At 61.2% G+C, this 12,628-nt stretch overlaps 1 protein-coding gene across 1 annotated transcript; it reads left to right on the top strand.

Annotated features, from left to right (window-relative positions):
* Positions 1-257: 257 nt before the first annotated feature.
* Positions 258-8,090, top strand: MCRIP1 (MAPK regulated corepressor interacting protein 1; the record flags this gene model as incomplete). Its single annotated transcript, XM_045527046.1, has 5 exons — positions 258-351; positions 6,064-6,118; positions 6,221-6,336; positions 6,944-7,045; positions 7,202-8,090. Coding segments are annotated over 5 exons (432 nt in total), but the record flags the coding sequence as incomplete, so codon positions are not given.
* Positions 8,091-12,628: the final 4,538 nt, after the last annotated feature.

Below are 12,628 nucleotides of genomic sequence, written 5' to 3'. Positions count from 1 at the left end.
TCCAGGGTGGGCGGGCTGGGGAAGCGCAGGCTGCCAGAGCCTTCCAGCCCCGACCCCGGGCCCTCCCGCGACGCCCCTGACCCCACACACGCCAGCCCTGCCGCGACGCCCCGGACCCCGCCCACCCGGCCCTGCCGCGACGCCCCGGACCCCGGGGACCCCGGACCCCGCCTACCCGGCCCTCCCGCGACGCCCCCCGACCCCGCCCACCCGGCCTTCCTGTGTCGCCCCGCCCCCCCGCGCCGGGTGGTCACGTGGTTCGCGCTCCGCCTGCGCCTGCGCGCCGGCTGTGGCGTCACTTCCGGCGGGGCCTCCCAGCTGGAAGAGGCGGCGGCGGCGATACAGGGCTAGGTGAGGCGGGCGCGGCGCCGGGCGGCGGGTCGGGGCGGGCGTGGCTGGGCCCCGCCCTGGTGTCGCCGCGCGGCCGCGGGAGCCCAGGTGGGCCGGGCGGGAACGCCGTGAGGGGGAGTGACCGGGCGGGAGGCCGGGCCGGCTGGGCTTCGCGGAGGGCCTCCCGCGCTCCGCCTCCCGCCTGCCGGGCGGCGCCGGGGCTCCCGTGTCCTGCAGGCGGCGCGGCCCGTCGCACGCCCTGAGGCCGGGTGGGACTTCGAAGGGACAAGCCGGGGACTTGCCGGCGCCGGACGCTTGCTAGGGGCCCGCCCTTTTGCGCTGTCTAAAGCTCTTGCCGCTGAGGTGGACACACGTCCTGCTGCCCCCATTTTCCAAAGGGAGTGTTTCTGGGGATGCCTCGTGGTTGGTGGCGCGCAGCCTTCCACGCCCTTCCTCAGTTCTTCCTTCCGTCTGTTATCCTGTTTTCCCCGCGTTCCCGGGCTCCCAGTGTCGTGGTGCTGCGCTGGGTGCGGGGCCCACGGGGTAGGACCGGCTGCTGCGTGCCCCACGGAGCTCACTGGGCATAGCCGCGGAGCACGACCGTGGGCTGGGGCGCCGCTGGGATGGCGCCGCAGGTGTCGTGTCTCTAGTTACTAAAGCAGTCCAGGTTGTCCTTCTCCCCATCCTGCCCCAGAATAGCCTCCCCCAGAGAAGGTGGTCTTTCAAGCCAAGGATGATGAGTAGGGTCGTTTTGGGCAGAGGGGACAGCTTGGGCAACGACTGGGCGTGGGAATCAATGAGAGGACTTCCGGATGGAAAGTGTTGCGAATGTTTAGATAAGGTGGGAGGTGGGTTGCAAAGGAAGCAGGAGCTGTCTTCCCTAAAGGATGTGGCTGGATTTGGGGTGAGTCAGGGGATGTTGTGGTTTCCACGTAGGACAGAGATGCAGAGGCAGGTACAGGGCCTCCGGGCTGTAGCTCTGCAGCTGGCCCCCAGGAAGGAGGGTGAGGGGTTGGGGCAGTGCCTAGAGGCTCTGCCTGGGTCTCTTCAGGAACCAGCAGCCCTTTGGTGGCTGTAGCAGCAGTAATGTGGTGCTATCTCCTTGGGTAGTAGAAGTTTTTTTAGAAGTCTCATTGGCTGAAAAAACACAACATGAAAAGAAAGGAATCTAAGAAAATTTGAATATTAGAAACTCCAAAGGAATACAGAACAGCAATGGCGTCATTGATTCTGGAACATCCATTGTCATTTTGCTGGAGAACAGGGTCTCACCTCGTGTCGTGTTCCTGGGTATATGGCTGTGTGGGGGAAGGAGTTTGAGACTAGGAGGCCAGAGACTGGGGTTCTGGCCCACCCTGCACCCTGTGTTCTCTGTCTCCCACCCCCTGCCTTCCCCCAGGGAGTCTCTGAAGCCGTTGGGTCCCATGGAAGAGGAAGATTTTGCACAGATCCATGCAGTGAGACTCTCCTCCATATCTGGAGTGGAGGGGTGAATCTCCAAGCAGAACCTCAGGGATGTCTGTGGGAGTGGGTGCTTCAGGGAGTCTGGGAACCTGCCGTGGGGTGCAGGCAAGAGCTGGGGCAGGCTCTGGAGAGGCTCAGGCCAGCTGGGGAATTTGGACTCAACTGCTATGGCCCTGGGAGGCCGTGGGAGGGGCAGGGGTTGGAAGTCACGTGGGGTCTGCCTCTACTCCGAGGGTCCTTCACCCTCTGAAATGGGGTTGTCAGGGCACCTTCCTGTTGCCCTAGGTGTGGGGACTGTGCACTGTGCGTCAGTGGCCCTGACGAGTGTGTGCTGGCTCTACATTCCAGTTGCCCTCCCGAAGGTGTTTGCTTTCAGTCCCCTGTATTTTCCTGGACCCCACCTCCCTGTGAGTGGGCTGGCTCTACATTCCAGTTGCCCAGGTCGCTCTGTTTCATGCTTAATAACCGACAGCGTCCCTTTCATTCTTAGAAGTGTCCAGTCAAATGATATAGTATACGATTGCTATGTCCATTGTCGTGTTGGGTAAGGAGCCACGGGAGACCTCCCTGAGGTGTGGCCCCACGTGGCTGTGCTTCCATCCTTGTTGGGGCAAGTGAGCGTCCCCTGGGGCTGCCTTGCCTTGGGTGAGGACGCTGATGCCCTGATGCTTAGAGGGGCTTGCCTGGGGGCAGCAGAGCAGGGTAGACGACCTCCAGTCACTGGGTAGTTCAGGCCCTACCGGCTAGACAGTCACAGGCAACAAGCAGTCAAGTCCACAGGATGCACGGACCTGAATGTCACCTGTAGTGAGGGAGAGCTGGCAGGAGGTGGTCCTGTGGCAAAGCCTGTGTTTGGGATTGGGGTGGGGTATAGCAGCAGGTGACACCTGACAAAATAGGTTGGGGCTGGAGGGTGGGCTTAATGGCAGCAGAGGGCCCAGGTGATGCCCTGCTGGGGTATGGCTTGGGGGAAGAGTGTCCCTGTGTCCCCTAGGCTGGGGGAAGTTCGGCATGGGGTGTGGTGTGGATGTCGGCGAGGGGAGGTGGTGGGAATGGGAAGCAGGGCCTGAGGAGTTGGTGCTGGAGGGAGGGCCCTGGGCCACGGACGGGGCTGTCGAGGAGTGTCAGCCCATTTGAGACCCAGCCATTGTGAGCCACACTGCATTTCGTGGTTCACTGAGAAAGAAGAAACACTGTCAGTTAAACATCCACGTTATCGATTGCCAGATGCAGCCCCGGTTTCAGAAATACTAAAACATGCAAACATTCTCTTAGAGGCCATCGGACTGAGCTGTGGAGGGACCAGTCACACTGGTGGTGACTGTGACTGACAGGGAAGGAAGGTGGGAGGGGCATCGCCTGACCCTCTATGCTCCAGCCCTGGTGGTGTCCCAGGTGGGAAGAAGGCTGGGGCTCACTCGGGACCTCCACAGCAGGGCCCCTCTGTCAGTGTGGAGCCACTCCCTCAGTCCCCACCTTTACCTGGGCTGCTCAGCAAACTGGTGTCCTGTCAGCTCTGAGGCTGCAGCCTCAGATGGCCTTCCACAGCTTGGTGATCCTCCAAGGGCTGGCAGTTCTTTTTAGGCATCTTTGGTGCTTCTCCAGGCCTGTGCCATCTCCCCAGCCCACGCACCACCTGCTGTGGTCCCCTGGGACCCTCTTCATGGGGCATTGTGCTTCCCACACCTGTGACACGCTCATGTTTCCTGCTGCTTAGCCAAACACGAACACACCGTGCTGCCCCTGGCTCTGCTTCTGCCTGCAGCTTAGCCTTCTGCAGGCTGCACCCGGCCCACGTGGGCCCCCAGGTCCTGTCCCCATCCTTCCTGGTCCTGCGTCTTGTGCTCAACATCAGTTGTACAATTTGTCTTGAGATTGCTGTGGTTGGAGTTTGCAGCTGTCGTTGCCCGTGGTGGGAATGGGCCCGGCATGCACTGTCGCCTTCAGGGGGTGTTTCTTCTCTCTGGGTAATTGCAAGTGCAAGTCCCCAGCCGTCCTCATGCACTTCTTGGGGGTACACACCCAGGAGTGTGTTTTTAATGGGGATTGCCTTCTGGGTCAGAATTGGGGCCCAGGAGGTGGTACGTGCGAGTGGGCTGCAGAGCTGTCCCTTCTGCTTCCCAGGCAGCAGCAGGTGCCTGCTAGGAGAAGCCTGCGTCTCCAGTCTGTCTCTGTGGGTGCAGGGCAGGGCCAGCACGAGCCCCTGGGGACCTCAGACGGAGGGATAATTGGGGAGGAGTCATTGGGGCTCCTTGTGTCTGGAGTCACGCCTGCAGGACCATCGGTGTCAGGCCTGGGGGGCGCATGTCCTCTCCCATCGAGAGCAGGCAGACGGGGCTCCTTTTTGAGATGTTTCATTTGTCCTTCAAGTCCCAAGGGTGTGAGAGCCTCCTGTACGGCGTGATAGGACACCCACGTGGGACGTGCGCAGCCTGTGGGTGACAGGGCACATGCTTGTGAGACACGCTGGCCGCCTGGCCCTGTTAACAAGTGCAGCCTTCTGCTGCCTTCCAGAGGGGCCGTGGTGCCGTCCTCAGCAAGCCCCTTCTCTGGTCAGGAAGATGGGCCGGTGGGGGTAGCTTGGGGAGGGTCCCCAATGTCCAGACTGGGTGTCTCAGGGACTCTGGAGTGCAGGTCCCTGGTACAGTTCCCTGCAGACCAGCCGCCTGGGGCCAGCCTGGGCGCTAGAGGCGGAGGGGAGCAGGCACCCAGAGAACCCCCACCGGCAGGTGTGCACAGCAGGTGTGCGCAAAGGGAGCCTGGGAACGTGGTTACTTGGGAGGAGATGGGACCCTTGGTGGGAGCTGAGTGGAAGTGACACCTGAGCTGAGCCTGAGATGGGACCGAGCCTGAGGGTGTGGCATGCGTAAGAGCTGGGCAGCCTCTGGGAGCTGTGGCTGAGGAGGCAGGTGCCCTGAAGGAGCGGGCAGGGCCAGCCAGTCTGCCCGTCACCTAGCTTTGCCTTCCCCAGCATCTCTGTCCTTAGTGCATAGTGGCGGCTTCCTGACCTCATCCTGCCCCCATCAGCGTGTCCCCATGGGCCCCTCAGGCCAGAGAGGGCGTTTCCTCTGTGTTCTGGGGTCCCTGGGCTAGTGTCCCGGCAGGACTGTGTGCAGAGAGATCCTGGAGTCCAGGAAAGGAGAGTTTGCTTGGTGAGCAGGCTGCGTGCTGCCACAGGCTGGGAGCCGAGGCCACTGGCCCTGCCTCGGCCGTTCCTGGCCTGGGAGGGGCACAGGGTTCCACGTGCTCTGCTGGGGGCTGCTCTTACACTGTCTTGTTGTTCTTGCCCTTGGCTCATGGCCTGTGTTCACCAAGTGGGTATTTAGACACTGCTCGCTTATATGATGCTGAGTGGGCCAGGAAGGAAGAACCGGACAGCCTTGACACCCCTGGCCCTTTGTGAGGGGCTGCGGCTGTGCGCTCGGGCTGTCTGGAGCCCCCGGGCCCCAGGAATGGGTGGGCCAGGTGCTTGTACTGATAGCCCCCCGGACTCCTCTGCCCCCAGCACCTGGGGTTGCCCCTCTGGGTCAGCCCTGTAAGGCCAGCTTGCTCACCTTGGTGTTGTGTGTCCTCAGCTGGAGCGGGCACACTGTCCCCTGGCCGGTGTGAGAGTCTGAGCCTCGCGATAGACTCCTCTCCTCATTGTGCTGTAAACAGGCCACGGGCCAGGGTCACCCCTGCCCCACCCGCCGCCCTGGTTTGCTTCCGTCTCCAGGACAGTGACTGGGGCTCACGTCCCAGCCTGAGGAGCCCCAGCGCAGGTGACCAGGGGGCTGGGCCCAGGCTCTGCGACCGTGGGGAAGCTCATTCAGTCTCACAGGAAGGAAAATGCAGCTCAGCAGAAACAAGCCCAGCCCTGCAGCTGGCAAGGACAGCGCTCAGCTCACTGGGGACCGCTGGCCCTCAAGAGGCAGCCGCAGCTCTGGACACAGGAGTGTGGACGGAGCTGCCGGCTAACAGTGTGCCAAAGGGGCTCCAGGGCAGTGCCGGTCCAGGGGCTGGGGACACGGCCAAGCTCATGGCACTCAGGCCACGTGTGTCAGCTGGCTGACCCCACCTCCTGTGCCTTGGCCCCCGCCTGGCTGCCCCCATGCCATCCTTGCCTGCGTGGGGTTGCTGGGAGTCCCCTGGCTGCCTGGGTCTGAACCCTGCCTGTGGGGGGTCCCCAGGCAGCAGAATCACACGTTTTTTTCGCAGTTTATGGGGAGGGGGCAGCTGCTGCAGAGGGTGGCTCAGTCCCATTCCTCTGTTCTGGGACTTCCGTTTCAGAAGCAGAGGGGACCTGGCAGCGGAGTGCTAGGACCAGCGCCCCAGCGATGACCAGGTGGGTCTCAGGCAGGTGGGGTGGCCTCTGCCTGGGGGTGGGGTGTGGGCTCCCACCTGCTGAGCACCCCTGGCCCCGCTGTCACACGCCGGCTCCCCCCAGCTCCCCCGTCTCCAGAGTTGTCTACAACGGCAAGAGGAACAGCAGTCCCCGCTCTCCCAGCAGCAGCGAGATCTTCACGCCGGCCCACGAGGAGAACGTGCGCTTCATTTACGAAGGTGGGTGTGCCGGCCACGCCCGGCTCCTGCCGCCAGTCCCGGGAGCTTCCTGGAGCCCCTTTCTTGCCTCCATCACCCCTTCTGCAGCCCCCAGGGTCCCGGGTGGGTTGGCCTGACGGAGGGCCCTGGTGGGGAGACCTGGTTCTCATGGTGGGGGCCGGACAGGCGGCGCGGCGTGGGCAGCCCCGAGTGGGAGGCGGTGTCTGGAGCCCGGCCCTGGCCCTGGCGGTTTGCTGGGGAGAAGCGGGGCTGTGGGAGAGACAGAGGGTGCGCCCAGCTGGGAGCACGGCACACGCAGAGCAGAAGGGGCCGGGAGCAGGAGGTGGGGGGTTGAGGTTGGGCATGTGTATGCTCAGGGATAGGGACCCCAAGATGTGGCACTGCCCTGAGGGCCCCTGACCATGGCCCTGGTCGTTTACGGGGGAGGGACAGACCTACGGGGTGGGCGGGCGAGGCTGGGCGCTGGGGGGGACTGCCTGCCTTGCTCTGGGGAGAGGACGGGCCTGAGGGCGGACCCTCTCCTGGCCCGGCCAGTGGCCGCCGGGACTCTGCCGGACGTGGAGCCAGAGTGGGGGCTCTGACCACACCGCCCTCTGCCTGCCCTCAGCCTGGCAGGGTGTGGAGCGAGACCTTCGGAGCCAGATGTCGGGCAGCGAGCGGGGCCTGGTGGAGGAATATGTGGAGAAGGTCCCTAACCCCAGCCTGAAGAGTAAGTGGGGCTGCCCCGGGGGCAGGAAGGCCAGCCGCCTTTCCCGTCCCCTATCCGCTTCCCACTGTCCTGTTCTAAGACAGCCCAGTCCCAGGGCCAGAGGTGGGGGCTGGATGGGGACCTGTGCCCATGGCTGACCACGCTGTCCCCCGGCAGCCTTCAAACCCATCGACCTGAGCGACCTGAAGCGCCGGAACATGCAGGACGCCAAGAAGTCTTAGAGCGCCCGAGCCCCTCCCCCACCTCTGGAAGATCAGGGTGCACTTGACCTTGGTTACCTCCTGTCCCGTGGGCTGCTCCTGGTGGGGAGGGGCCTTGCCCCAGCGGGCTGCAAACCCAGGACCCCAGGACCTTGTGATTGATGGCTGGGGCTGCCCTTCCTCCCTGAGCTGCCTCCTTTCCTTTTTGGGGGGGGCTCTCAAGCTGCCTCTGTCACTGGGGATCGGGGACCTACCAAGCCCTGCCCTGCTCCCAACCTGGCTGCATCTTTGGAGCTGCCTGCCCCGCCTGCACCCTGGGGGGCCCCGGCCCCACTTCTCCCCACCCCTGCCCCATCTTGGCCTCTACCCCTGGCCAGAGAATCAGGAGGGAGAAGAGGGCACCTCTATTGTCTCCCAGGCTGGTGGCATTGGGCTGGTTTTGTCCTTGAGGTGGTCAGGACGCAGAACAAGGCCAGCCCCCACCCCACCCCGGGTCCAGCTTGGGTCCTCTGCAGACCCTGCTGCTCCTGTGGCCTGGCCCTGTCCAGCCTGGCACCTTCCCTGTGCCAGCTTTAGGGTGGAGCCAGCCTCAGGGCCTAGGACACTGCTGCCCCAGAGGGGTCCCCAGCACCAGGCCTGGCCTCCTGGTGTCTGGCCCTGTGGCCCCTTGGGCAGGGGCACCGAGGCTGACCCTGAGATGGTGGTGCTGCCAAGCCTGTCCTGGCTCTCTGGGGTGTGCTGGGAGGGTCACCAGGGGCCCTTTTTCTTTCTGTGCCCTCCAAAAGCCAAGTGTCTGTGTGGCTCTGGAGCCTGAGGGTCCGTGAATAAAGGCGGGTGGCACAGGATGGGCCTCATGGCAGTCTCTCTCCCCCCTGCCCCAAAGCCCACACGTGCCGCAACTCCCCGACATGGCTGGAGATCCCGGTCATGGCTAAGGCTCCTCAAGCCCAGGAATTCTCAGCCTAAGGTCCTGGGCCCCCTCCGGGCAGGGTGAGAGTGGGGCGGAGGGCGTCCCGGATGGGAGAGGCTGAGGCTACGGTGCACAGTCACTGCCCTTGTCCTAGTTACTGGGCTCCCATGTGGGGTGGGGGCCCCAGAGTCAGTCAGTGGGCACTTTTCTGCCACCCTGAACCCCCCCTAGGGCACTGACTGTGGACCCTCCAGACAGTCTGTCCTCTGCCGTCCAGATGAAGGGGTGGCTGCTGCCCGAGGAGAGACTCAATTTTACTTGACCTTCAAACCTGGAAGCAGCCCCAGCAGGCCTGACTGGAATTTGTTCCGGGAACACCCTTTCCCAGAAGAGTATTCCAGGGCCTGGGTGGCCCCATGGGCGCCTCCTGGCGGGTGGGTTAGGGCAGTAGATGCTGCCTTGGAACAGGAAGGAGTGTACGTCCCTGTGGTGAGACAGCAGCACTTGCTGCTGCCAGGCCCCGAGCCAGCTCCTGTGGACAGGTGGCCTTTTTCAGGCCTGGGAGGTGTTTGCAGGGGGGTTGCATGCCCACCGGGTGGGGTCACCCAAGCTACCCCCCACTGTCTGGGGCTGCAGGGGTGGGCCAGGCCCAGTGAGGTGCAGCTCAAGGGTCAGCACGGCAGGTGAGCAGGCACTGGGCTCACAGCTCTGGCTCACGTCCTTGCCTCCCGGACCACCAGGGACAACACTAGCGGGGTGGAGGGGTAGAGGAGGGGCTGCAGGGTCTGCCCCGTGGCCTCCTGCCCAGCAGTGGCTGCCAGGGCCAGCAGAGGTCCTGCAAGGTGAGACCACCTGCACACGGTGCCTTCCCAGGCCCTAGGACCCAGCGAGAGGGCTCAGGCTGTGGCCAGGTTGCCGCACATGTGACTGAGCCATTGCTGTTTCTGCACTTGCTTCTTCAAGTGGCGGTTGCTGCCCAGTCTTGGTGCCTGCTGCCATTTAGTCACCTCACAGGCACTCTTGACACGGTGCTCAGTCTCAAATGAACCAGAGCCACCCAGGTCCTCAGATGGGTGCGTGGATTCCGCAGTCTGGTGGCTGTGGTCATGGCCTTGCTGTGAGCCCTGGGGCACATCACACTGCCAGCCTGACTCGGTTTCCCCATATGTAAAGTGAGGGTGTGGGCCACAGTGGTCCAAAGGCCTGTCCTTTACAGGGCTGCTGGGACCAACAGGCAGCACACCTGGAGGTACCTAAGGGCAGCTTGCTGTGTTAAAGGGACTTGAGGCCTGGTGTGGTGGCTCACGCCTGAAATCCTAGCACTCTGGGAGCCTGAGGCAGGAGGATTGCTGGAGATCAGGAGTTCGAGACCAGCCTGAGCAAGAGTGAGACCCTGTCTCTGCTAAAAGGAAAAAGTAGCTGGGTGTGGCGGTGCCCCATGCCTGCCCCCACCCACCCTGGCCTGCTCCACACGCTGCTCCAGACTTCACCCCCTCTCCTTGCCCACGGGAGGCTCTGGACTTGGGGAGTCTTTCTGCCAAGATCACCTGGAGGAGAGGGGGATGGCCTGGTCAGGCCACCTGCTGGGAGAGGGCGGGAACCCTGACCCCTTGATGTTGGGGGGGGGGGCTTTAGGTCCCTGAGGGTGGGGAGAGGGCTGGCACGGGGGTGGAGCACAGCTTGTGGGGCCCACGCATCGCACCCCTGGAGTTGGACTGGGTTTAGTCACAAAGTAGGGGCAGATGCAGGGTGGGCGCGCCAGCCCACCGACTCAGGGGGCCCCTTGCCCAGCCCTGGGGGCTGCTGGGCTGGCTGCTCGCTGAGACTGCCCCCCCTTCCGCAGTGAGGCCCGTCCACACGTTGTTCCTATTTGCTTTCATTCACTGTTGGCAATTCTGTGGGGCAAGTTTTTACTGTCCTGACTTACAAGTAAGAAAACAGTGACCTCTTTCAAGACATTTTTGAGCTTTTATTTTTGTTAGAATTTTAACTGAATACTTATTGACCGTGTTCATGGTTTGTTTTGTTGTTTTGGGTTTTTTTTTTTTAAGACAGTTTCACTCCATTATCCCAGGTAGAGTACAGAGTCAGCCTAGCTCACAGCAGCTTCAAACTCCTGGGCACCAGCGATCCTCCTGCCTCAGCCTCCCGAGTAGCTGGGACTAAAGGCATGTAGACCATGATGCCTGGCTAATATTTCTGTTTTTAGTAGAGATGAGGTCTTGCTCTTGCTCAGGCTGGTCTCGAACTCCTGGCCTCAAGCTATCCTTCTGCCTCGGTCTCCCAGATTACAGGCATGAGCCACCACGCCCAGCCAGGACATGCTTATTGAGCATGAACAATAATTTCCTAATATCCCATATACCCAGTTCAAATTCCCTTAACCGGCCGGGCACAGTGGCTCACGCCTATAATCCTAGCACTCCAGGAGGCCGAGGCAGGAGGATTGAGCTCAGGAGTTCGAGACCAGCCTGAGCAAGAGGGAGTCCCCGTCTCTACTAAAAATAGAAAGAAATTAGCCAAACAACTAAAAATAGAAAAAATTAGCCAGGCCTGTAATCCCAGCTACCTGGGAGGCTGAGGCAGGAGGATCACTTGAGCCCAGGAGTTTGAGGTTGCTGTGAGCTGGCCCAGGCAAGAGAGTGAGACTCTGTCTCAAAAAAATAAAAATAAAATATTCCCTTAACCTCTAAAATAATTGTATTCTGGATGGGTTATTGACTTGGAATGGAAAGGAAAAGTGAATGTGTCCCCTAAGTCTCTCTGTGACAGTCCTCTCCTTTCCTTATATTTATGAATCAAAGACCCCCAGGGCATTTGGATGGAGCAACGCACATTCTGTGTGTGCCTGATTACGTCCCCTGTGGTGTTAAGAGGCTCCTCTGTCCCGTGCATTTCTGTAAACTGTGCTAAGATGTGGAGGCTTGATCGGAGTCATAGGAGACGTTGGCTGTCCAGGGACCCAGCTGTGGTGTGGAATGGCTGCAGGGCCCCGGACAGAAGCAGAGACCCAGTAGGCGGCTGTGCGGTGCACGGTGGGAGAAGGGAGCTGGGGCAGGAGAGAAGCTGTGCAACTGAACATGGTTGGGCGTCCAGCTGTACGTGTGGAGCTGGGAGCTGGGTCTAAACTGCAGGTTCGGAGCCGGGTGAGGCGGTGCACGCCTGTAGTCCTGGCTCCCTGGGAGGCTGCAGCAGCCTCTGATGATGCCACTGCATTCCTGCCTGGGCAACAGAGCAAGACCCCATCTCCAATAAAGTGTGGGTTTGGGAGGGCCACAGGGGCTGGGGATATAAATTAGGAGTTATCTAAACAGTGAATGTTTTTAAAGATTGACAAAGCAGGGAGGAGGGTGGGGCCTGGGCACAGCAGCCAGAGAGAGGAGGGGGCAGTAAGAGTGGGTGAGGGGGCACCCAGGGCCCCGGTGGCCACGGTGTCTGGGAGGCTGAGCCAGCTCAGAGTGAACCTACAGCCTCAGCCTTCTCCTCCCGTCCCCCTTGCCTAGAAACAACTCTCAGCTACTCAACTGATGCTGTGATTTGTGTTTTTATTTCTAAATAACATGTGGGTTGTTACTTACTGATTTTCCCATTTTGTCCCCCCCCAGTAGACACTTGGGCTGTTCCTGTCCACCGTCCCCCTAGATGGTTCTTTCTCCTGTGACTTTGATCACATCAATTTTGAGTTGATGTTATGATCTCTGTGTTTATATTCAGAACTGAACCATCTGATTGTTTTTTCTGTCCAACTTTCTGTTTTCCATGGAGTTACTAGTTGCCTTCTTTTTTCATTTGCTTAGTTTTCTGTGCACCAATCACTAATTAAGTCCTGAACTCTCCACCAGGTCATCCAAATCTCGTGTGTTCAGTCACTTTCTTCCCCTCCAGGGGCCTCTCCCAAGCCTTCTGCCTGGCTCGGGGCCCCGTACCCCAGTGGCCCACCCCTGACTCTCCCAAGTTAGACCCCTGATACTTCCTTTTTCTTGGTCTCCACCCTCATTTTAGTAGTATGCGTGTGCCCAGGGGTCGCACAGAAGTCATCTTGCTCCCAGCCACACACACATGCACAACTCCCTCGCAGACATTCCCTCTGGGACGCTGGATGTCCACACATCTCCCCCATCTAACACACGTGTGTGCATTTCCCTCCTTCCACAATTGCACACCCAGTTCCCCTCCCCTCAGAGCACGCACACGTGTGCACACTCCTGAGTGGTACCCACAGTTCCTCCAGGGGAGGGGACTGAAGTGCAGGCCTGAGCCAGAGGTGGGAGGGCTGTCACCATGGGGAAGAGGCAGAGGGCCTGAGAGCTGGAGAGTGATGCCATGTGGGCCAAGTCCGAAAGTGGCTCCTCCACCCACCTGAAGGCCTGGTCAGGGCCAGTGCTATTGGCTGGGTGAGTCCAGCCCCTGCCAGGCCCCGATTCCGCCCCTGACTGCACCAGCCTGCTCCAGTTCCCAGGGGTGGAGGAGGAC

Source organism: Lemur catta, chromosome 15, assembly GCF_020740605.2.
Source record: "Lemur catta isolate mLemCat1 chromosome 15, mLemCat1.pri, whole genome shotgun sequence".
NCBI lineage: Eukaryota > Metazoa > Chordata > Mammalia > Primates > Lemuridae > Lemur > Lemur catta.
The sequence above is the reverse complement of the archived record's forward strand: the minus strand, read 5'-3'. Positions and strand labels throughout refer to the sequence as shown.